A 22,978-nucleotide genomic window follows, 5' to 3' on the forward strand; every position below is an offset into this window, starting at 1 on the left:
TGCATTAGCCTGCCTTTCCAATCATTTTTCTCTTAGCTGCCAAAGTGATTATCCTAAAGCATAGGTCTCACCATGTGATATAGCCTGCTTCAGTAAATGCCACTGGTTCCCTATTACCCCCAGAATAAAATATAAAATGTTCTGCTCACCACTTAAAGACTTTTTCAACCTTTTATCCATCCTATCTTTCAGTCTTCTTATACTTTACTCCCCTTGACATACTCTATGGTCTCATGACATTGATCACTTTGATATGCCTAACACATGGCCTTTTAATTCCTGATTCTATGCTCACACCTCATGTGTGTAATGCTTTCCCATACTCCCTGGTTTTCTTCAAGATTCAGCTTAAGCCATACCTTTTATACAAGACTTTTTCAGTCTTCCCCACTGGTGGTGCTTTCCTTCCAAGGTTATCTTCCATTTACTCCAAATATACTTGTATGTATCTCTTATATATGTCTCTGCATGTGTGTGTGTGTGTGTGTGTGTGTGTGTGTGTGTATATATATATATATATATATATATATATACATATTTCATATGAGAGAGTGTGTTATTTGTATGTTCTAATTAGAACATTGAGCTCTTTGAGGGCAGGGATGATGCTTTTGCCTTTCTTTGTATCATAGTGCTTAGCATGGTGGATAGAACGTAGTAAAGGCTTATTAATTTCTTGTTGACTGACTGATCTTAATTATCTTAAGATAAGACTTCACATTTATCATTTCAAGATAATAGAATTTGCAACCAATGTGAAAGGAGTATGTTCTCCCTGAATATTGGTCAGGCAGCTGAAGAGAACTCTACTTTGTACATTAAAAAAGAAAAAGGAAATATTAAAGCACTGACTTGGCCATGAGAGGATAGCAGCATTAAATAGTGCTCTTCATCCTTAAAGCATAAAGAATTCATCCTGGACACACAAAGCCAATCCTATTAATTTATTGCACATAGATGGATAGGAAGCATAAAACAAAAGAACTTGTGAGAAAAAACAAGAGAGCTAGATGATAAAATGAATTTCTATATGATGCACATACTAAGTAGTCATATTATAGAATATTACTCTTGCCATTAGGCCCTAAAAACTGAACTCTGACAACAGTACAAGAATACACTCTTGACCCCTCCTACTTCCCTCATTTTTTCTTTGATCTGAAAATACATTTCCATTTCAAAACATGAGACCAAACATGAAGACCGCCCAACCCAAAACATTGAAGTAAAACTAGATGCCCTTTGTTGAGTTTCTTTGGTTACATTTTTTTTGAGTGATGTTAACTTCAAATTTGAAAAATAAGTATTTGATCTATTAAATTCAAGCTCCCAAGCATGTAACTATCACATCCTGTGCATATTTCAAGGTGACTGCAGACAGATATGAACATCAAAGTTGATATGTGCTTTTTAGGTTTCATGATTACAATAATGATTGACAGGCAGAAAACAAGAGAAGCACTCTTGTCCAAGAATAATATTTGAGAGCAATTAATCCCAAGTAGGTTAACTTTAGTGTAAATCAAATGTCATCCATTTTATGTTTGTTGACTCCTTTAACTCAAGAGTTTATATGACTGTGTGTTAGTACAATTCGTTCTTGTGAAGTGGGTAGCCATTAAATGATTTAATCCATAATGAAAACAAAAAAATAGAATACATCTCACTTGTGGTTTCTTTAGCACACCAACTCTACATGGCTGATACTTGGAAAATTCTAAGTGGAAGAAGAAAGTGAATAGCTTGCCTTTGTTTTTAGCTGGATAGGATTCCTTGCCCCTTGTAGATGACCAGGTTTTGTTTTTCAAAGTGAGATTTTGCAGAAAGGTGAGCACTTCTTGGGTGGCTCACAGCCTTTCCCTTTGAGTTCATGAATCCTTATGCATCTCAAGCGTGTAAGTGTAGTTCTTTGCTTTTTTGTTGGTTTTCCTTCTGTAGGTAATTTTAGTGCTCCAAACACCTGCCTACAGTTAAAGTATAATTATAATAGGAATCCCAAGGGTAACACAGATGCTCAGTTGAAATTACATTGACTTTCATGGCACAGAGTAAGACCAATTTTTTGATATCATAGAGATTTTTAATTCCTGGGAGTAATCTATATTCTGAAATACATCTCAAACCTTAATTTCCTCTGCATCATCTGCACACATAGAGTCATTTGGTCTGGATTTATATTTAAGCAATTGGGGGAAAAAATCTATATTTCAAGAAATAAATGGCTGCTAGGTAAATTTGGGGGAGTGGAGTAAGGATCATTTAATGAGTCAGTATATCATAAAAGTGTGTAAAATGTCATATAAATAAATGTTGAGGCTTGATTTAAAATTTAAAATTTAGTTCTTCAGAACTGAAGGATTATAATTACCCTCATGTTCATTCACTCAAGAAATATTTGTCAAGTGCCTACTATGTACATAATATGATGGTAGACACTGTGAGTAAATGCTTTGGGCACCATTGTTAATATTGGAATATAATTATTTAGTGCTTCAAATGATCTCTTTTAGTCTCAAATTGAAAAGTCCTACTCTGTTAAGCAGTCATGGATCTGACTCCAGGTCATTATAGGTTGTACCAGTAAGGAACAAGCTTGAGAAGACTCTACCAAACCCAACAGACTTTTTTTTAATCTCATTGGCAAATGTGTCTCTAAACGCAGAGAAGCTCAACGCATGTGGGTTGGCCACTTAATGATGAATTCTTTGGCCATGGCAACCTATGAAGTGGTAATAAAATAATTAAACAACAAAGATACTATGAGGAAATATATCAGAGCCTGAAGCAGCAATTTTGACAATATGTCAATTTAGAAGTGAAAATTTAGAAATACTTTATATAAAAATTTAGAAGTGAAAGCTCATTGTGGGTCAAAGTGGTAAGCAAGGACCTTACAAAGGAGCTACAAGATGAGCTGGGCCTCAAGAGATGGATAGAATTTGTGTAAGTCCAAAATTGAAGTAGGCATTTCTTAGATGAGAAAAGCCCCAGAGGCAGGAATACAAATAAAGGAAGGTTTGGATGATTGAGTTCAAGAAGGCTGCACTGATTGGAGAAGGGTTTACATATAGGGGAGTAGGAACAGATAAGGTCTTGAAAGAAAGGCTAAGGAATTTGTACTTTATCCCATAATTAATAAAGAGCACCTGAAAGTTTCTGAAAAAATAAAAAAGGATAACATGATGCAAGTTGTGCTTTAGGAAATGTATCTAGTAGCAGTGATCAGGATAGATTTAAGGCAGGGTAAGCTGATGAAGGCTTAAAATTTGAACTAGAGTGAGGACGGAGAAGGAAGAATAGAGAGGACATTAGAACTGATGTAGAAGCTTAAAGAAGTACTGGGTGAAGATTAAATGACCCTAAAGTTTTGAGCCTGACTGGCAGGAAAACAGAAGCACATTTGAAAGAAAATGCATATTTAGGACAAGAAGGAGGAGGGGCAATAGCAGGACATTCAATTAGAGGAGTACAACAGCCCAGGAGACACAGAGAGAACTAAGAGAAGAGGTTAGAGCCAGTGATAGAGTTTGAAGAGTTCATAGAGGAGAGAGTTATGGTCATGTTAAATATCTTCTAGGAGGAGAAAGCAAGGAGAAAAGTCAGGTGTGGTGGTGCATGTTTATAATCACTGGTATTGCAGAGGCTGAGGCTGATGGATCTCTTGAGCTTAGGAGTTCTAAACTGTAGTGAGGTAGGTTGAACAGGACTCTACAATAAGTTCAGAATGACTATGGTAAGCTGCTGGCAGTGGGGATTGGGGTGGGGACACACCAGGGGAAGGAGAGGGGAGAGGGAATAAAAGAAAGGGAAAAGGAAACAGCCAGGAAGTCAGAAAAAGAAACAGGAGAATGTGATGTCTTGATATCAAAGGAAAATTTAATTTCTAAGAAGGCAGACCTCACAGACAAGGCTGTGCCAAATCAAAGTTCTCCTGTGTTTCACAATCTCTACCAAGTTTTATGTGAATTTTTTTTGGTCACTTTAATTGGGGTCTATTTCTGGTTTTTGGAAAGAGGTGAATGAAAAAGACTTTGCTCACAATAATGACATGTTTTAAAATCAAAGTCATTTGTTTTCTGCAAATATTTTGGATTATATTTTCCTTAGAAAGAAGTAAATTACTTTCTTTTAAAATATAAATTAGAGGAAGCTTCTACCTTAAGGATAGCAGGTTCCATGCCTAACTAATGCTACAGCCAGGCCATGCCAGGTGTAAGGCAAGACTGTGGAGTACCCCCTTCTCCTTTTGAAACGTTGTCCGGACTCCGACAAACTGATAAGGTTCTTTAATATTCCCAAAGCAGAGTCAAAAGCATCAGAGCCACCAGTGAAATAAATTGTAAATCCTAAATATCATCTACAAATAAGAGAAATAAAAGTTGCATATATCTTACTGAGATTTAAGGTTGCCGTTTAGTTCTCTTGAGAAAATAGCACTGCTAATATCTGAAGTGGTGTTTGGGGACAAATAAAATTCTATCTGAATTGTTTTATCTTCTGCAAAAGCTGTGTGACCTTGGACATGCCAAGAACTAATAACCTGGAGGCACAGAGACCAGGTGTTTTAAAATGAAAGCATAAAGGCAGTGGCCTATAATTACAAGGTGCTGAACCATATGGTTAGAGTTTTCCACTTGAGATTGGGCTTTCACCTTAAACAAGATATAAAAAAGTCCTTGTAATTCCCTGACCTGAATTTACAATAGAGGTTACAGTTCACTGTACTGAAAGTTGAGAAGGCAGGTGCTGTAGGTTGGTATGTGTGTCTCTGTTTAACCCCTAAAAATAATAAATCGATTCAATCCAAGCTATATAACTGCTAAGCTACTTGAAAACTGTTTTCTAATGTATATTTTACATCTATTTTCATGTGATATTGAACCAGAATTTGTAGAAAGCCAATAGCTTAAGAAAAGTAATAATGATTATTGCTAACATTTTTATAGAGCGTACTATGCCAGGCCCTGTGCTAAGTGCTTTAGTACCATTATATAACTCAAAACAACCCTGGGAGGTAGGTACTATTATTGTCCCCATTTCTTAAATGAGAAAACTGAGGCAGACAGGGGTTAAGTTACTTGTCCAGGGTCATACAGCCAGTCAGATTTGAACTTGGGTCTTCCTGACTCCAGATCTGGTACTCTATACACTGTGCTACCTAGCATCACTTAAAGGTTCTCTCCTATAAGCTCCTTGGAGGCAGAAGTCTCTATTTTATATGTTATGCTAACTTCTACAGTGACCAGGTTGATGATTAAAGCCACTTAAATAGATGTTGCTAGTGAATAACACAAGGGTAAAATATCATACCGGAAGTCTTTAATTTTGCAGTGGTGCCGTGGTGGTCAATGTGTGAAATATGGTGACGAAGGTCCCAAGCCAACCCATGGACACTGGTCAGATTGGTCTAGTTGGTCTCCTTGTTCTAGGACATGTGGAGGAGGAATATCTCACAGAGATCGTCACTGTACTAATCCAAGGTAAATAATCATTTTTATTCTTTCTTCAAAACTTGAAGTAATTTCTTTTTCTGATTTTTAAATATTTGAATAATCTCTTTTTACCTCAGAGACATGGATGAGGTCTTGCCAGGGCAAATAAAGTAACTAACTTTTCCTAATGTGTGTTTCCTTCATTAGGGCACAGTTTCTTATAGTAGATCATAGTTGATTAAAACCATACTTCTGCAATATTGAATGCACATTAAATCAAAAAGTAGCACATGGACTCAGAATAAATGTCTATGAAATTAAGAATTTCTATCAAATTAAGTTATTAGAAATTGAGGTTTAAAGTAGATAACTCCTACATCGAATCTCAGATGGTTCACAAAGAAAAGAGGAGTCTTATATCTTCCTTTTTACATTAAAGATTGAACAATGAAGGCAATGAGGACCTGGAAAACCTAGTAAAATATAAACAAATAAAACTTCACCAATATCTTGATTTACCAACTAAGGTTTGTATGGAAGAGGTCAGAAATGTACCATGTAACTAACTTCATTAGTAACTCAAAGTTGTTGGGGGTTTTTACCTGTTAGACAAAAAAAAAAATCCAAATATTACTTCTGGTCAGTGCTCAGTTCCGTGAGACTGATATAAATATTTGCCAGTCAATAACACTCTGATAAAAATTACATTATATTTACCTAGAATCATAGCAGTATGTAAACTAGAATGCTGCCAATAGACCATAAATGGTTGACTAATTTTGCCGGAAGTTCTAATTATCAAGGCATAATTAATTCCAATGTTTTTCTTTTTATTTAGTTTAGTTAGGAATTTTTTTCAAAGAGAAAATGCAAAAACAAGTGATGTGAGGTGCCTTCTTTGTGCTAATTTGCCAACTTCCCCTTTTACAATCGTTTAGACTTTTATGTTAATAAAACACGAGTTTCAAAAAATACTCCCTGTCCTCCTAAAGACAAATATCTTAACATGAATCTCTTTTAGGATTTGTAACCTGCTTATTTTGTGAAAAACAAACAAACAAACATTGTGAACAGAATGAATGATCATATCTACCAAGTATTTTCCCCCAAACCTTTAAGAGCCTATGGCAACCTGATCATAACAAGATAAAACAAAAATTAAAATTATGATTATTTCATAAGTACCATATGTGGATCCATCTGATTGAGATGCTAAATGGTCTCCTATAAGGTCTCATTGGAAATGGGATCAGTTATATACCTGTCTAGGGAGATAGAGAGGAACACAAAAATAAAATGAATAAGTAACAATCAAATTCACTCTTTTCTGTTATTTTCACTCAAAAGTTGTACATTCTGATAACTTACCTTTAAAGCATTTAATATTGTTTAATCTCATAAAGTAAAATAATTCCAGGGGCTCGTGTAGAAGGAAGACATCAAAGTATGTGGGTGTATGAAAACATCGATTTGTATGAGGGGTTGGGGGTGGGGAGGAAGGGAGCATATTTATTAATTCAACTTGTGTTCTAAGGAATAGCTTCATTACTTAGCATCTCTGTGTCCAGGACTAAAACATAATGGATAGGCCTCAGGAAAATTATTATTTATAATCATACTAATACACTGTGATCATTATAAACTTATGCCTTACTCTGGGTTCGTGTCCAGAATAATTCTAAATCTTATAAACAAAGAAAGAGAGATAGTACTTTTATATGATTTTAAACCAGAATTGTTCTTATTCTTTAAGACCTTCAATCAATTATTGCCTTTTTTTTTGTTCATTGCATTAAATTGATACAGTCCCATTTTTATAAGTAAGAACATGGCATAATAGATAGAGGGCTAGCCTTGGAACCAGGAAGACACGGGCTCAAACTTCTTCCAGCATGGACTAGATTTATAAACATGGGCTAGCCGTTTTATCTATTAGTGCCCCAGTTAACTATATAATTTTAGCAGATAAGTAGACAAATATTCATGGAGGGAGGAAGTTCCCACCTTGAAATTCCCTCAAATAAAAAATTACAGGCCCTACTTATAATACTGCTTCACACAGTCACACCGACCCTCACACAAAAAATACCTCTCACAACAAAAACGTGCTTGATGTCAGTTAAATAGCTATTGTTTTTAAATACTTTTATTTCACTTTCAAAATTTGAAGACTTTAGTCATTTCATCAGCTCTGACACTCCAATAGCCCTTTTCTTGAGGAATTTAGTTATTGAAGTATATTTGTATCTATGGGAAAATGTACAAATCTTATATTCAACCTATCAACACATTTTAAAAAGGACTGTTAAACGTGTATTTCAGGCCATCACATGGAGGAAAATTTTGTGAGGGTTCTACCCGGACACTGAAACTTTGTAACAGTCAGAGCTGTCCCCAGAATAGCATTGACTTTAGGACCATCCAATGTGCTGAGTACAACAGCAAGCAATTTCGAGGATGGTACTACAAGTGGAAGCCTTACACTCAAGTAGAAGGTAAATTTCAAAGCAAACATCAATAGTAATTATATTCTATACCAGCATCATTTTCTGTTTGAAGATGACACCATCTATGACCTTGCTATAGGCTATGATTCAGACCATTTGTTTTCCACCGAGTATCAATGACAACAATGTCATGGTCCAGTCTCAGAGTGGATTGTTTAACTGGTCTGTTCCAAAGCCACTCATGATGTTCCTAACCTTATCTTACAAAAGAAGTCCTAAGTGGAAGAGTGAATGTAGATAAGGAAAAATTCTTTGCAGCTAGTGGGAAAACAATTCCTGGAACTGTCCATATTGATGATGGGTCACAAGTAAGCTTTGTCTGAAAGACCAAAAGCATTGTTACAGTTATTCTTGCCTTCTTGTCAACAGAAACCTAGGCAGATTAGCAGAATGAAATGTTAATAATCATAAGCAGATATTTTCTTAAATCTGATAAAATTGCTATCATATACTGTTTGGAGCTTCTCAATATGTGGATAGAAGTCAAGTTGCCTATTTTTAGCGTGTACAGGAATCAGCCGTTAGGAACAGATAGGATGGATTGTCCTATTATTAATATTATTATGGCATGACAAAATGAAATTAGTAGCAGACACACAGGAATTTAATTGAGGAAGACATTCCAAAGTGACTGTATTCCTTCCATGGCCTGAAACCTGATGTATAGGAAAAGATATCATTGTGATGGGAACAATGTATATCAAAGCATACCTAGCAAGTATTTAATCAATATTTCTTAAATTGAATGGAATTCAAATGATCCTAGAAAGCCAGTTGTTTACTTTTATCAGAACAGTTTATGCAGTTTTCTACACTGTTTGGGTTTCTGAGTAGAGTAAGAGTTCAAGGGAAAATTGAAACAAAGCAGTTCTAAGTCATCCTTTTTTTGTTTTCGACCAAACCAAAACTATGTGGTGATTGTGTAACAAACTGGAAAAGTGACAGAAAAAATTCTGGCCTGGAGCAGAATGAGGTAGGAGACTTGGCTTTTAGCCTGAGCTTGGCCATTAACTGCTTGTGTGATCTTGGGCAGGTCACTTAACCTTTCTAGGAGTGACTGAAATTCTTCATCTGAAAAGTGAAAGGATTAAGCCAGATGAACTGTGTGACCCTATCCAGCTCAAAAAGTGCTATAATTCTACAATAATCAACTCTTTTAAAAAATCCTTTTCCCGTAGTAACAAAGTCTATATTTAATAGCCACACAATTCCTAGTATATCCCAGCTCTTTTACTTAGCAAGGAAAGGACATGGATCTTAATACTGAAGCCTATGGAAATTCTTCAGACAGCATTGAGAGTTGATGGCCAAATGTTCTCTCTTTATTAGGACAGGGCAAGAGGAAATAGATTTATATTGGACCTTATTTTGACTGTGCAAGTTGTTAAAATATTGGAATGGATTACTCCAAGTAGGTTGTAGACTTTGCTTTCAAGTCTTTAAAAATGTGATAGTACTTATGTTATCCGCATACCAGTATTTTTTTCTCCCAAATCCAAGTTTGCATAAAGCACTATACTGTGGAGATTTCATCTACATAGTTTTCCCTTTATCAGTATAAAAGCATTCTCCATCTAATTTTATGCACATATTATGAAGCAACTCAGTGGTTATTCAAGTGGAATTTTATTGTGCATTTTAAATACTTGAATATACCTGCATTTTGGCAGAGATTCTTACAGGGGGATAGAAGTGAACTCTAGTTTGTGTAAAGAATATTATGGTATTTTAGTTCAATAAAGTTTTAAGAAAGAAGAAATTATGGTGAAGTTTGGCAACTTGAAGACATTTTATAATGAATTCCTATACTTGGGTTATTTCCTAGAAATATATGGATATTATCTCAATTTAAGAAATTACCCCCACACCAAAATTCAGATATATGATCATAGTAAAGTATTTTTCTTGTTTGTGTTTTTCTCTTCTTTTTTTAAGATCAGGACTTATGCAAACTCTATTGTATCGCAGAAGGATTTGATTTCTTCTTTTCTTTGTCAAATAAAGTCAAAGATGGGACACCGTGCTCAGAGGACACCCGTAATGTGTGTATAGATGGGATATGTGAGGTAATAATGATGAAAAGGTATTCTATTCTAAACTTAATTTAACTACTCAATTAAGATGCCATTTCAGATACTAGAAATGCTAGCAGTAACATTTAATTGTTGACTTTTAAGTACTAGTTTTAAACTCAGGGGAGGGAAGTCAGGAATACTGGGTTACACTCCCAAGTCTGTCATCTAATATTACTGTGTGCTTGGGTAATTGCACAGAAAATCTCAGTGTCTTTGTTTTGTTGTTAGAAAACTGAGAGAATTAGGACTAAATAATCTATTAGGTGTCTTCCAGATGCAAAATTCTATGATTTATAAATGTTTTCTATCCTCCCATTTCAAATTGATTAGTCAAATATGTCATTCCTTTTAGATCTTCTAATGAATTATTTCATGATTTTTTTTTGTCTTTGATTATGTGATAAACTGCAAAGAGGCATAGTACGAAGGACAGTAAAGATTTGTGAAAAGAGAATTTTTCAGAAAATAGTGTGGAAATTCTTTCACCACTTTGATGACAATCATTTTTATGTAGAATCAAATATTTCTCTGTACATTCTCTAAAGTTATGTAAAACAGTAACATTATCTTATGTGAAATAAATTCCAACCAATGTTCTAGTTGATATTCTCTGGGCCTCACCTTTTGTGTCCCTACAAAAATGCATAATAAGAAGAATTCACCTAGGTCTTGAGATAATGTTGATATGTGGCAAATTTTATGGGGGTAAAAGAGGTCTTAAAATCTTAGGGTTTGAGTATCCGTTTATATAGGTGTAAGAATTATGGCTGCTTTGCACACAGCTACTTAATACACTCTTTTTTGATAATTTGATTAGGCAATATAATTTTATTAATATTTTGTGCAAAAAAGTACTGGAATGGAGTATATTCTCATGCTTTTTATGAGCTCCTTGAGGGCAGGAATTTTTTTTTCTTTTGTTTTGTTCCTGTACCTAGAATGGTATATGTGTTTAATAAATGCTTATTGACTTGAATTGGATGGAATTGAATATTTTGCTTTTTCTGAGAGGCAGCATAATATAGCATGACTAGAATGCTGAACTGTGATTCAAGATAACTTGGCTTCAAGATAACTTGGCTTTTTATACTTACTAGCTGTGTGACCATAGGCAAGACATCTTGCTCTTCAAAGCCTCAGTTTCCTTGTTGACAAAACAGACATAATAATAAACCTAGTAGCTAAGTTTTTTTTTTTAAAAATAAGGATCAAATGAAATAATGTGTAAGGTACTTTGTAATATTAAAGCATAATATAAATGTCAATTCTTCTTCTGCATTTTACCAATAATACGTGATATCATGTTCTCCAGATGGTCGGCTGTGACCATGTCCTTGGTTCTAGTGCCACTGAAGACTCTTGTGGAGTGTGCAAAGGAAATAATTCGAGTTGCAGACTTTACAAAGGTCATTATGCTAAACACCACTACACGAACCGTAAGTATTTTATAGCTGCTCCCTAGGTTTCTGGGAGTTTTAAGTTAGAACTTTGGGGGATGGACTTGAAATGAATAGTGAAAGCAGTAGGGGGTCCCAGGTTTCAACAGGATCATATATATATATATATAATTTCCTGCTTTAGATAATGGCTCTCAAGTTTTTGTTTTGATTAAAAAAAATTGGTTGCTAGGCTGTTTCAGTAAAAGTAGATTGTAGGAATAGTCAAAATTACAGCACCTCTGCTCCAGTTTTAAAAAAGTGATTCATAGTTCTAAAGTAAATGATTGCCAAAACAGATATTCATATGTGGATGTGGAAAGGGCCTCTATGCCCAGGTCTGAGTTACAAAGAACAGAAATAGCTCAGTCTTTGTCCTGGCAGTTTTATACAAAAGACTACATGTTCCCGTTTCCTTTCACCTAGAGTACTATCAGATAGTCACCATTCCTGCTGGTGCCCGGAGTATTCATATACATGAGATGAATGTATCTACCTCCTATATAGCTGTGCGCAATACTCTCAAAAGATACTATTTGAATGGTTACTGGACAGTGGACTGGCCTGGCCGATACAAGTTTTCTGGTACTGCCTTTGACTACCGACGGTCGTACAATCAACCGGAGTCTTTAACCTCTTCTGGACCAACCAACGAAACCTTAGTGGTAGAGGTAATGTCTTGTCTCATGGTTTGGGTGTGTGGAAGTGGAGGTTACCAGAGAAAGCACTAAGGATTGCATATTGTTGTTCGTTTTGTTAATGCTGAGACACAGTAGTGAATGCCTCTTCCTGTACTATGCTTATCTAAATAATGAGAGAATGCATGGTGGTAGAGATGGTGCACTTTTGGTTAAATTACCATCAGTTTCAGATTTGATATCATATCCACTGATATATAGGTTTACTTTTTAAGATATTTTCTGGGCAGATTTTGCAGAAAATGAAAAATCTATCAGGCTGCTATTCTGAAATGTGCTCTAAAACATATCAGCACGGTATTCCTCTGTTGAATCAGTTAAAACAAAATTTGATATAGCATGATCCTGTGTGTGGTCAAAGAGTTTTACAATCACACAGAAATCATTGTAAGTGGGACTGACAACAGCAACAAACAAAGTCTAAATCCAATGAAACCAATGTGTAGGTCTGTATTGGCAGGTTTTTGTCATGTATAATCATGTTTGTGGCAAATTTGATTTTCTTTCCAATTTTGTCTCCCTCTGGAGTGGCAGGATTTGGAGGAAAGAGGGCAGTAGCTACTCTCTATTTTCCTACTTCTTCATTTCCTTTCCTTCTTTCCATGTAGAATAAAGAAGACATTATACCTAATCAGACTGTCCCTTGCCACAACATGTGATCTCTGTGATTCCCTTTTTTTTTCTAATTATAATTTTTTTCTCTCCAACCAATTATAGGATTTTATCTGCTTTTATTTTCTTTTAAACAGATTTTATTCCTGTTTCCTAGTTATGGCTCATTTCAGAAAAAAAAAAACTTGTAAAAATTCCCTTCTATTATATAAAAAACTTAGGTAAAAAAAACCACATCACTTTCCATACAACATGATATTTTCAGTGGGAATTTAAATAAGATTTTGAAACAGATTTTAAGTGGCTTCAGCCCAGTGCTCCCAGACAAAATCAAGAAAACAGAATGTATGTCTCCTGGCAATGAGGGAATCTGTAATTTAATCCAATAATGACGAAGGAGAATGAATAATGATACAGTTTATGGGCAGCTTGATTATTCAAAAATATCTGAAATCTGCCCCAAAATTAACCTCATTTTTAAAAAGTAGAAATTGTGAAAATATATTACTACAAATGGATCCATAGCATTTCATTTTTTATTAGAATAGTGTGATCATGCAGTTGCATATCAGTGTTATCTAGAATAAGCTGTTTTGTGGTATAATATGGTTTGACCTACATATAGGCTCTTTTCTGATGCCTTATCATAACACAAAGGAAGAAGCTCTAAAAGATTCTACCAATTTGGAAGGGCTATGAATATATCTGTCTGAAGAACAGTCTAAGCTAGGAACGAAATGGCCTTCCCCTAGAAGGTTGAACCACATCATGATAGAATATTATTTTGGACATGGCAGTCCAATGGAAGGGAATATAAAACCAGCTGTTAAGCACTTGTTCAGTCATTTTCAATCACGTCTAATTCTTTGTGACCCTATTTGGGGTTTTCTTGGCAAAGATACTAGAGTGGTTTACCATTTCCTTCTCTAGCTCATTTTATAGATGAGGAAACTGAGGCAAACAGGGTCATATAGCTAGTAAGTGTCTGAGGCCAGATTTGAACTCAGAGATATGAGTCTTCCTGATTCCAGGCCCTATACTCTATCCACTATGTCACCTAGCTGCCCCTATTAAGCACTCCTATGTTCCAAGTACTATGTTCAGGGCTAAGTTGCAAATAGAAAGGCAAGAAATTTTCTGCTTTCAAGGAGCTCACTTTCTAGTAGGGGAAGACAACATATATAGAAAGTTTCCATTATGGCAGAGATCAAAAGACCCAGTGGTCCTTAGGGTACAGCATCAAGGCAAATGACAAAATTCAGTATTGCAACAATTTAAGAGTACAACAGTAGGTCACATGGCTAATGACCAAGGGTCTGAAGAAAATCATGGCAGGGCAGGAGGTAAGGTCAAGTGCCCCAGGTACACCATCTAATTGTTTGGCAAGAGTAGATATACTGATATCAATTTCCCCTATTCAACTCAGATCATCTTTCTTATCAAATATAATTATAATCTCTGAAACAAATATAGAAAATAACTTTTACTCCTGTAGAATCTGCTTTCAAATTGATGATGGTGGAGTGGTAGAAAAGGTAATAAAGATTCCTAAGAATCACACAATTGTTAGACAATGATTTAGTTATTAGTGATTTTAATTGTGATCTTTGCCCAGTAACCAGTGAATTGACACATTATTGAAGTAACTGAACCGCAACTACATTGAACTCCTTACTAAAAAGAAAAAAATTACAAATAGGGGTGTGCAGATAAATGTTTAACAGTCAAGCTCTCCAGGAAAAAAAAAAACATGTATGCACACACACTCTTAAGTTTAATCTACATTATTAACAATTTCATACGTCTAGACAATCAATAAAATAATAAATCAAACCACAATTTTTAGTTATTTATGAACAGCAAATGTTCACAGTGAAAAAATTAACAATTGTCTTTTCTAAGCAAGCCAGTTAATATTGGCTCCAGCACACTCCTAGCTGAAAACATAAAGAAATTGTGATAGTCACCAAATCATATACATGCATACATTATATATATATATATATATATATATATATATATATATATATATATATATATAAATATACACACACCTAAATACTTACTTACATATATACCTGGCTAAAGATGTAGATGACATGGTCATCAAATTTGCAGATGAAAGAAATTGGGAAGGAAAGCTAACACATTCAACATTTGGTCTAAGATCCAAAAAAGTTCTTGATAAGTTAAAAAATTAGTCTTAGGCTTGTAAGATTAAATTTAACAGAGATAAATATAAAATCTTAAATATGATTAGGGTAGAGTACAACTAGAATGAAATTTGTCTGAAAATTATCTTGGAGTTTTAGGAAATGGCAAGCTCAATATTAGTCGACAGTATGATTCAGTAACCAAAAATAAAGATCGAAAAAATTGAAATGTTAGGCTACATTTAAAGGCTAGTGCCTGGAGTGAAAGAGGTGACAGTTCCACTATATACTACTCTGTGACCATCATGTTCATTTCTGGCACCTAGAATAGTGAAGGGCCTAAAAATTATGCTATGTAAATATTGTTTCAAAGAACTAGGATATTTAGCTTTGAGAAGATTTAAAGGGGACATTATAACCTTTTTCATATATTTATGAGAGACTAAATTATTCTTCTTCATCCCTGTGAATTAAATTCAGAGTCATTGGTAAAAAAAAAAGGGGGGAGCAAATTTATAATTTATATAGTGAATTTTTAAAAAATAATTTCAGCTGGACAAAAGCAAAATGAACAGTCTTGGTGACCAATTAAAAGAGTCATAGAAAATATTGGGAAATGATGGGTTTTCTTGTACTAGAAAGCAAAAGTAGATGACCCACTCATCAGGTACAGTCTAGCTTATTTCAGGTACAGGTTGGGTTTCTTACTTAAGCATGGGCTTTTCCCCTTTCCTTATCCAACTTCTTGCTCCAAATATGCCTTTACAAGTTTTTATGTTATTTGTATTCAGTGCTTTTCACAAGCCACATTCCATTTTCTGTTAACTTTAACTTTATTTTCATAGATTTATGCTATTTCTTTATATTTATACTTAACTATAGCACCTTCCTCCTACCTTTTTGTTTTCATTCTTTTAAACTCAGAGTTGATATTGCCTATATTTTTTCTCTTATTAAGATAAGTTGTAGTTGCTTATACTGAATTGAAATATTTAAAACTTCTCATTCCTCTTGACCTATAATCCTTTCTGAAGTATTTGTCTTTGGCATCAACCTAGTCCACATCTGGACTTTTTGAAATCTACTTGAAACCATACTCAAGTATTTCCTTCCTTTGCATGGATAAATTGAATGATACATGGTCATTTCTCCCCAAGGTAGCTGCCACTTTCATATCACCAACTAGCTTTCCCTTGTTAGTAAATCCAGAGTAGCAGTTTCCCTTTTTTGCTTTCTCTGCCTTCTGACAGATGCAATTGTCGACAAGGTAATTCAAGAATTTACCAGGTGCTCTGCCTTGACAGAGTGAGACTTGAAACAAATGGCCAGATAGCCAGAGAAGTACCCACTCATTACTCTATCTTGCCTCAGTGTCAGTCTGATAATCTGGATTTGGAAAACATCATTCTGGCCAGGCAGGCTGTATATGCTCCAAAGGTTACGTTATTTTTGTTAGTTTCCTGCTTTTTTTCCCCCTTTACCCAAATGCTCTGCTTTAAACTTCTATGCATAAACACTCAAGTTTATGGAGATACAGTCATAAAATATAAAGTTTATGGATTTCTCTGCAGGTGTATACCTGCCTAGCATGCAGTGCTACTGAATCATTTTCTTTTTTTCTAACAAGGTATGTATTTCTCCTGTCTAATATGGGAGATGAGGCAGATAAAGATACAGTCAACATAAATATGTAAATGAAATGAAAGTTATTTCCAAAGTACGTTGAGAAGATCAAGGGGGCAGGAATTATCCTGATGGGATGGAGGATGGATAATATTATAAAAGGAAAATCTCTTGGAGGTAGTAGGCCTAGAACAGCAGTTTCAAGAAAGATATGAATGTAGTTCATTGGAAAGGAAGATGGAAGTGGTCATATGAAACATCATTCAAGCCATATGAAACATCCTAGGAAGAGTTTCAGAAGCAGGAAAATGAACACTGGATTTGAAAATGAAGCTTCTAGAAAGTCAAACTTTTCTGGATGAAAATCTATGAAATGTTTGTATCAAGAGAGCTATAGAGTTTTTTGTTTTTTGTTTTTAAAGTGAAGAGATACCTGTGGATACTCAGTTTATATGTTATATAATAATCTCCTCCCTTCCGCAGGCATAAATAAACACAAATCAGTAAAGATGACTAAATGAGGCACATCATTCTTACATTTGCTTTCCTCTCCTCTGAGGGAATTTTATCTCATTGTTTATGAATATTTAGGTATTCAGAAGTCATTGGGCATCTCACGAGAAAAGGACAATTCCATCATATTTGTCTATCACTACAAATGTAAGATTTTGAATAAAGAAAGTCCTAATGGGACAGGAAAGGAATACTGAAGAAAAATGGATAAGTAACTATAATGAAGAGCTTTTGTTTTATTAAGTTTTTTTTGAGGGGCAGGGAATGAAAGGGTGACAAACCCTGAATGACAAAATCATAGCACGTCTGAAATGTGTCCTTTACTAGAGTTGGTGGGTCTAGATAGAAGGGCAAAGAATTCTTGTTTAGGTAGTTAATAATGGTTTGATTGGGAGAGCACAATAAATGTATTTTTATTCACCCTGGGTAATGTTGTCATAGTTTTTTTTTTTAATCTTGTTTTTAAATTGTGGCACATGTTTAATTCACCTGAATTAATTTACTTCTTTCTTTCCTTGTTTTGTTGCTGCTGCTGCTGGTTTAGCTTCTGTTTCAAGGTCGGAACCCAGGAATTAGCTGGGAATATTCTATTCCTAAACTGGAAAATGAGAGGAAGCCTGGATCAAAACACAACTACACGTGGGCCATCATCCGTTCTGAATGTTCAGCTACCTGTGGTGGAGGTAAAGTAGTACAGACATCACTGTTTAAGTATATCTATTTATTGAGAACCCATTATGTGCCAGGCCCTATACTGGGCTCTAAGAATAAACTGACAAAAATAAACAAATGCTGAAAGTGTTTACCTCTAGAGAGGAAAATTATATATACACAGAAAGCATATACAAAAATTATGAAAAGTAAATACAAAAAAATCTCATGAATAGGGAGAATACTTACAAGTAAAGATATCAAAAAAGGCTTTGGTTGTGCCTAACCCCTTGACAAGCTAAAAATTCTAAGAGTTGGAGGTGAGAAGAGAGCATTCCAGCCATGGCAACCAGCCTGTTCAAAGGTACAGAGGCAGATAATGAAACATCATATATGAGGAACAGGATGTCATCCAGGTTAGCTGGTATATAGAAGGCATGTGTAATATGTAATCATCCTGAAAAAATAAGTATATAGTGCCGGTTTCTACCAGTTACCTTTCCTGCTTATTGGAATACTCTGTTATAATGTGGGATTCATGGATAGTTATTTAAGTACTTTGTGTTCCTCAAGGAAAGTCCCCCTAAATAGAAACTTCTTAGAGAAAAGTTAACACATCTAGCAGAGTTTGAGAAGCAAACACAAAGGTAGGAGGAGAGATTTCTTTACTGTTTACAATTATAGAAAATCACGTTATTAAAGCTGGGAAGAACATATACATTTATTTTGTCCATTTTCCGAAGATAAGACAAAGTTCATCTCTATGAATTTCACAAGCTATAAAATATATATTATCTTCCAAGTCTAAATTAACAAAATGTGAATCTTTTGGTGGATGTTGGAGCTCTGAATTATGTTACCAATTTCACCTAGGTGTTATGACTTGGAAGAAGTGGCTGAATGCCTAGGATTCTGCTTTCATAAAATTTAATAAAAAAACTACCACATAAATTTTGCAGTCTGTACTTACTTCATGAAACCACTTGAATTATTATGTGCAATCTTTTTGAAGGATGGAAGGAGAAAAAACAGAAATACAGTAAATAATACTAAGAAGCAAACAATCTAATAGTCACTGACTTGCATTTTGGAACCAGAGTTATATTTAGTTTTATATATATATATATATATATGTGTGTGTGTGTGTGTTTATATATATATATATATATATATATATAAAACTCTATACACACATTCACACACACACACATACACATATATATATACATATATATATACATATATATATATACATAAACTATATGTATATATATATATATAAAACTCTATACACACATTCACACACACACACATACACATATATATATACATATATATATATATACATAAACTATATCCTCACTATACCCCCATCCTAAGCGTCTCTCAGACATACCTTAATTTTGGTACCTGACAACCAATTGGACATTAGAAGGTAGAGATGATTTAGGAGGTAGAGATTAGAAAGGAGACCTTAGGATAATGTTAAAGTCATTTCTGTGATATATACCTGAGGTATATCCTAGTTTAACTCTGAAATTGATAAGCGGTTGACTCCTACTTTGCTCCTCACTCCTTAATCAACTGCCTGAGGAGAGGGGAAGGAAGAGGAGGAGAGAGAGGAAAGGAGGTAGCCAAGACTACATCCTTTATCTGTGTAGATGAAGCACAGCAGTTCTCTGGATTCAGTGGTCAGAGTTGTTTAATAAACCTGACTAAGATAGACATGGACCAGCCAAGACATCCATTTGTTTCATGGAGCTGCCAAACACAGGAGTAACATGTACAACTATTGAGATGGCTATGGTGAACTCCAGAGAGGATATTCATTGATTGCCTGGATTGTAAACTCATTGGAGTTACCCATTCAACACCGTCTCTTTCTAAGTGAAAGTTCCCGCTCTGACTGGATGCACATTTATTCTGTGGCTGCTTTGAGAATTGGAGGAAATATTTCATCTTCAAAACCTCAAAGCACCACTGACCCTCTTTCAATATAATTGCAAGAACACCTTAGTTCTTCATTAATATTATCTTTAACTAAAGACTAAAAGTTCTAACATTCATTATGAGTACTTCAGTATGGACCCAACTTATGATAAATTTAATTCATGAGTTTTCAGTTGTGAAGGAATTGGCTCTTGGCTTTCAGATTTGCTGACATGTAGTCAATTCTCTAGGCTACGAGATCCTCCTTATAAATGATCCAGAGGAGCCCTTATTTTGGAACTAGTTCTTCACTTCACTATTTCTAAACCCCACTGAACTGAAGATCCCAACTCAGACACTGAGACCTTCTGTGGCTCTCTGAATTCAGAGAACTGCTGTACCTGACCCCTAATTGCCTCTCTCCTCTACCTTCACTTTGTCACAGTGGCTTGTTGCTTACATTTCACACATCTTCCCTTTCCCAAGATGACCTAGGCCATCCTGGCTTTTAAACAAAGTATTTTTAAAAGAGATAAGAACATAAATTAGGAATATTGCATGGACTAAGTAAATTACAATGTTATATGGTAGAAAGTAATTAGAAATATGGAGAAAAGAATTTTACATATCCTAATGGTAGAGTCCTCAACTTGTTAGTCTGTCTTAGCTCTCTCAATTTTTTCCTGACTGAAACCATGGCCAACATTATTTATTTATGGGCTGGAAGCCAATATTCCATGTGTAGCTTACTCCATTATGGCCCCCAAAGGAAAATGGCATCTTTCTTGTCCAGAGCATTCCCTATTGATTCAGAATTATGTATTCTGTATTGAGCTCATTTGCCTGTTCCACAATCCCAGACTCTTAATAAACCAGGAGGCCTTCTGATTACTGCTAGGACATTTGGGTATTCCATTCACATTCCTACCTAATCTCTTGGCTATTTTCCTGCTCTCATAACCAAGAGAAAAACAAGGCAATACAAACAGGTAAAGCCAATTTTCCATTACCTAAAAAATAGAGTAATTCAACTTAATGCATAGCTTATCCCCAAATTATAAAAGACAATGTTTTTCATTATACAACATTAATGTGATTTAATTTCTATTCATAACATTAGTTCTCAAGTTCACTAAGCATTTATTAAGTACCTACTGTGTATTACGCTAGGCAATGAGGTTGCAAAGACAAGAACAAAATAGTTTCCAAACTCAGGAATGGATAAAAGCATGATATTGTGAGATACCCATGACATAATTGATGTAAAAGCATTTTGCCAACCTTAAAACATTGCATAAATGCCAGTTATTGTTAGTGTTATTAACCTGAAATCACCAGGCCTTCAGCATGGTGATATCTGTGCCTTCTACTTCACTCTTGCTCAGCTCAAGCAAGGTTTATAGAGCAATACAGAGCTGTGTTGGTAAATATTTAACAACTAGTAACTCCAGAAGGAAAAAAAACAGTATGGAAACAGAATTTTAAGTTTAGTATGAAGTATTAATACTTTCTTAAGCATAAACAATCAACAAAAAAATGTAGCTCTGATTTGTAGTGATTGCTGATTTTTGAGATGTAAATGCTCACACTACAAAGTTATCAATCAACTCTCAAAAGCCCTCTGAAGTGGGAAAATTAGAAAAGGCTTTGCAGAGAAGGTAGCACCAGAGCTGAACCTTATAAGAAACTAAGAATTATTAGAGGCAGGGATGGTAACAGAGTAAATTTCAAGCAAGAAGGGAAAACCTAATACAAAGAGGCAGATGATGAAATGCTGGATTCAATAAAAAAACTGGTAGGCCAATTTGGCTGGATTATAGAAGGCATGAAGGAAAGTAATATGAAATGTCTTGAAAGATAGGTTTGAACTAGATTCTAGTTTCTTTTGAGCAAAGGAGTGACATGATCACACCTATGCCTTAGAAAGATTATTTTGGTGGCTATTTGGAGGATGGATTATGGAGAAAAGAACCTGCAGAGACCAATTAGGAAGCTATCATTAATCTATGTGAGAAGAGAATGAGAAGCTGAATGACGGGAGTGGCTTTATGAATGTTAGCTGTGTTAGTGAATCTTCTCTCTATGTTACAAAAGAAAGAAATGCCAAGATTATGAGAGGAAGACATTCCAAGGGAGAGGTAAAGATGACCCTGAAGTTATGGATTTGAGCAATAGGAGAGTTTGTGGGGGAGGCAGAGTGAAAGGGAAAGATCAAGAATATAATTTTGGACAAAATGAATTTAAGATGCTAGTGGGACATCCGGGCAGAAATAGCACTCAGGTTTGAACTAGAGGTGTACAGTTTAAAGTTAAAGCTAAAAATCAGACTCGTAGGAATTGGTTATATAACCCAGGGAAATGATAGAAAGAGGAGAGAAGAGGACAGGACAGGCCCCAGGATAGAACCTGAGTGATACTAACACTTTAGATGCAGGAGGCTTATAATAAAGCAGCAAAGGAGACTGAAAGGGAATAGCAACATAAACAGAAAGAGAACCCTCAGAGTGGTTGCAAACAAGTCAAGGTGGAAGAGATTATCCATAAAAAAATGGTTTACAGTGTTTAAAAATTATTAAAAGAAGTCAAGTAGGATAAAAACAGAGAAAAAGCCATCAAGAAGTTGCTGGTAACCTTGGAAACAGTAGTTTAATTTAAGTGGTAGGATATGGAGCCAGAAAGCAAAAGATTAAAGCATAAATGGAATGTGAGGATGTGAAGGTAATGAATGTAGATTATATTTTCTGGGAGTGGTTTTCTAAAAGAGAGGCGAGATCTAGGACTTTAGCTTGAAGGGATACATGAACCAAGAAAGGCTTTTATTTGTTTGTCTTTTATTTGTGTTTGTTTAAAGATGAAGGAGCCTAGGCATGTTTATTAAGCTGTGTCAAAGGAACCAGTAAGTAAAGAGAATGATAGAGACAGCGATAGAGAATAATCGGATCATTTAGCTCTTAGCAGAATGAGAAGGAAATAGGATTAAGGGCACAAGTAAAGATTTGGAAAAGCAAAAAAGGCTTACCTTTATCTTAGCAATTGTAGTAAATGTAGAGAGAATTGATGACAACGTAGAAAGGTTTTGAAGCATAGAGTCGAAAAGAAGAGGATTCATTGTAAATAAATTTTCTCCATTAGAAAGGAGTGGAAAACCTCTCCATTAAGAGATGGGAGAGTGGTAGCTTAGGCTGGAGTGGAGAGGACAAGATTCAGAACAGCCACTATAAAGACTTACAGAATAAAAAGGAAGAATAAAAAGATTATTGCACATGAGTGAGGGCACAGTCGAACAATGATAATAATAATAATAATAAGCATTTATATAATGTTTTATGGTTTGCAAAATACTTAACAC

General features: G+C 35.0%; 1 protein-coding gene across 1 annotated transcript in view; it reads left to right on the top strand.

Moving 5' to 3' along the window:
• Positions 1 to 22,978, top strand: part of ADAMTS16 (ADAM metallopeptidase with thrombospondin type 1 motif 16) — a 246,212-nt gene that overhangs the window by 124,365 nt on the left and 98,869 nt on the right. The window contains exons 12-17 of the mRNA XM_021004427.2: positions 5,332 to 5,480; positions 7,755 to 7,927; positions 9,875 to 10,005; positions 11,327 to 11,450; positions 11,877 to 12,121; positions 17,594 to 17,732. Coding sequence (XP_020860086.1) covers positions 5,332 to 5,480; positions 7,755 to 7,927; positions 9,875 to 10,005; positions 11,327 to 11,450; positions 11,877 to 12,121; positions 17,594 to 17,732 — 961 coding nt within the window. The remainder of the gene's footprint in view (positions 1 to 5,331; positions 5,481 to 7,754; positions 7,928 to 9,874; positions 10,006 to 11,326; positions 11,451 to 11,876; positions 12,122 to 17,593; positions 17,733 to 22,978) is intronic.

This window comes from Phascolarctos cinereus, unplaced genomic scaffold (assembly GCF_003287225.1).
Source record: "Phascolarctos cinereus isolate Bilbo 61053 unplaced genomic scaffold, phaCin_HiC Scaffold_4;HRSCAF=312, whole genome shotgun sequence".
Lineage (NCBI taxonomy): Eukaryota > Metazoa > Chordata > Mammalia > Diprotodontia > Phascolarctidae > Phascolarctos > Phascolarctos cinereus.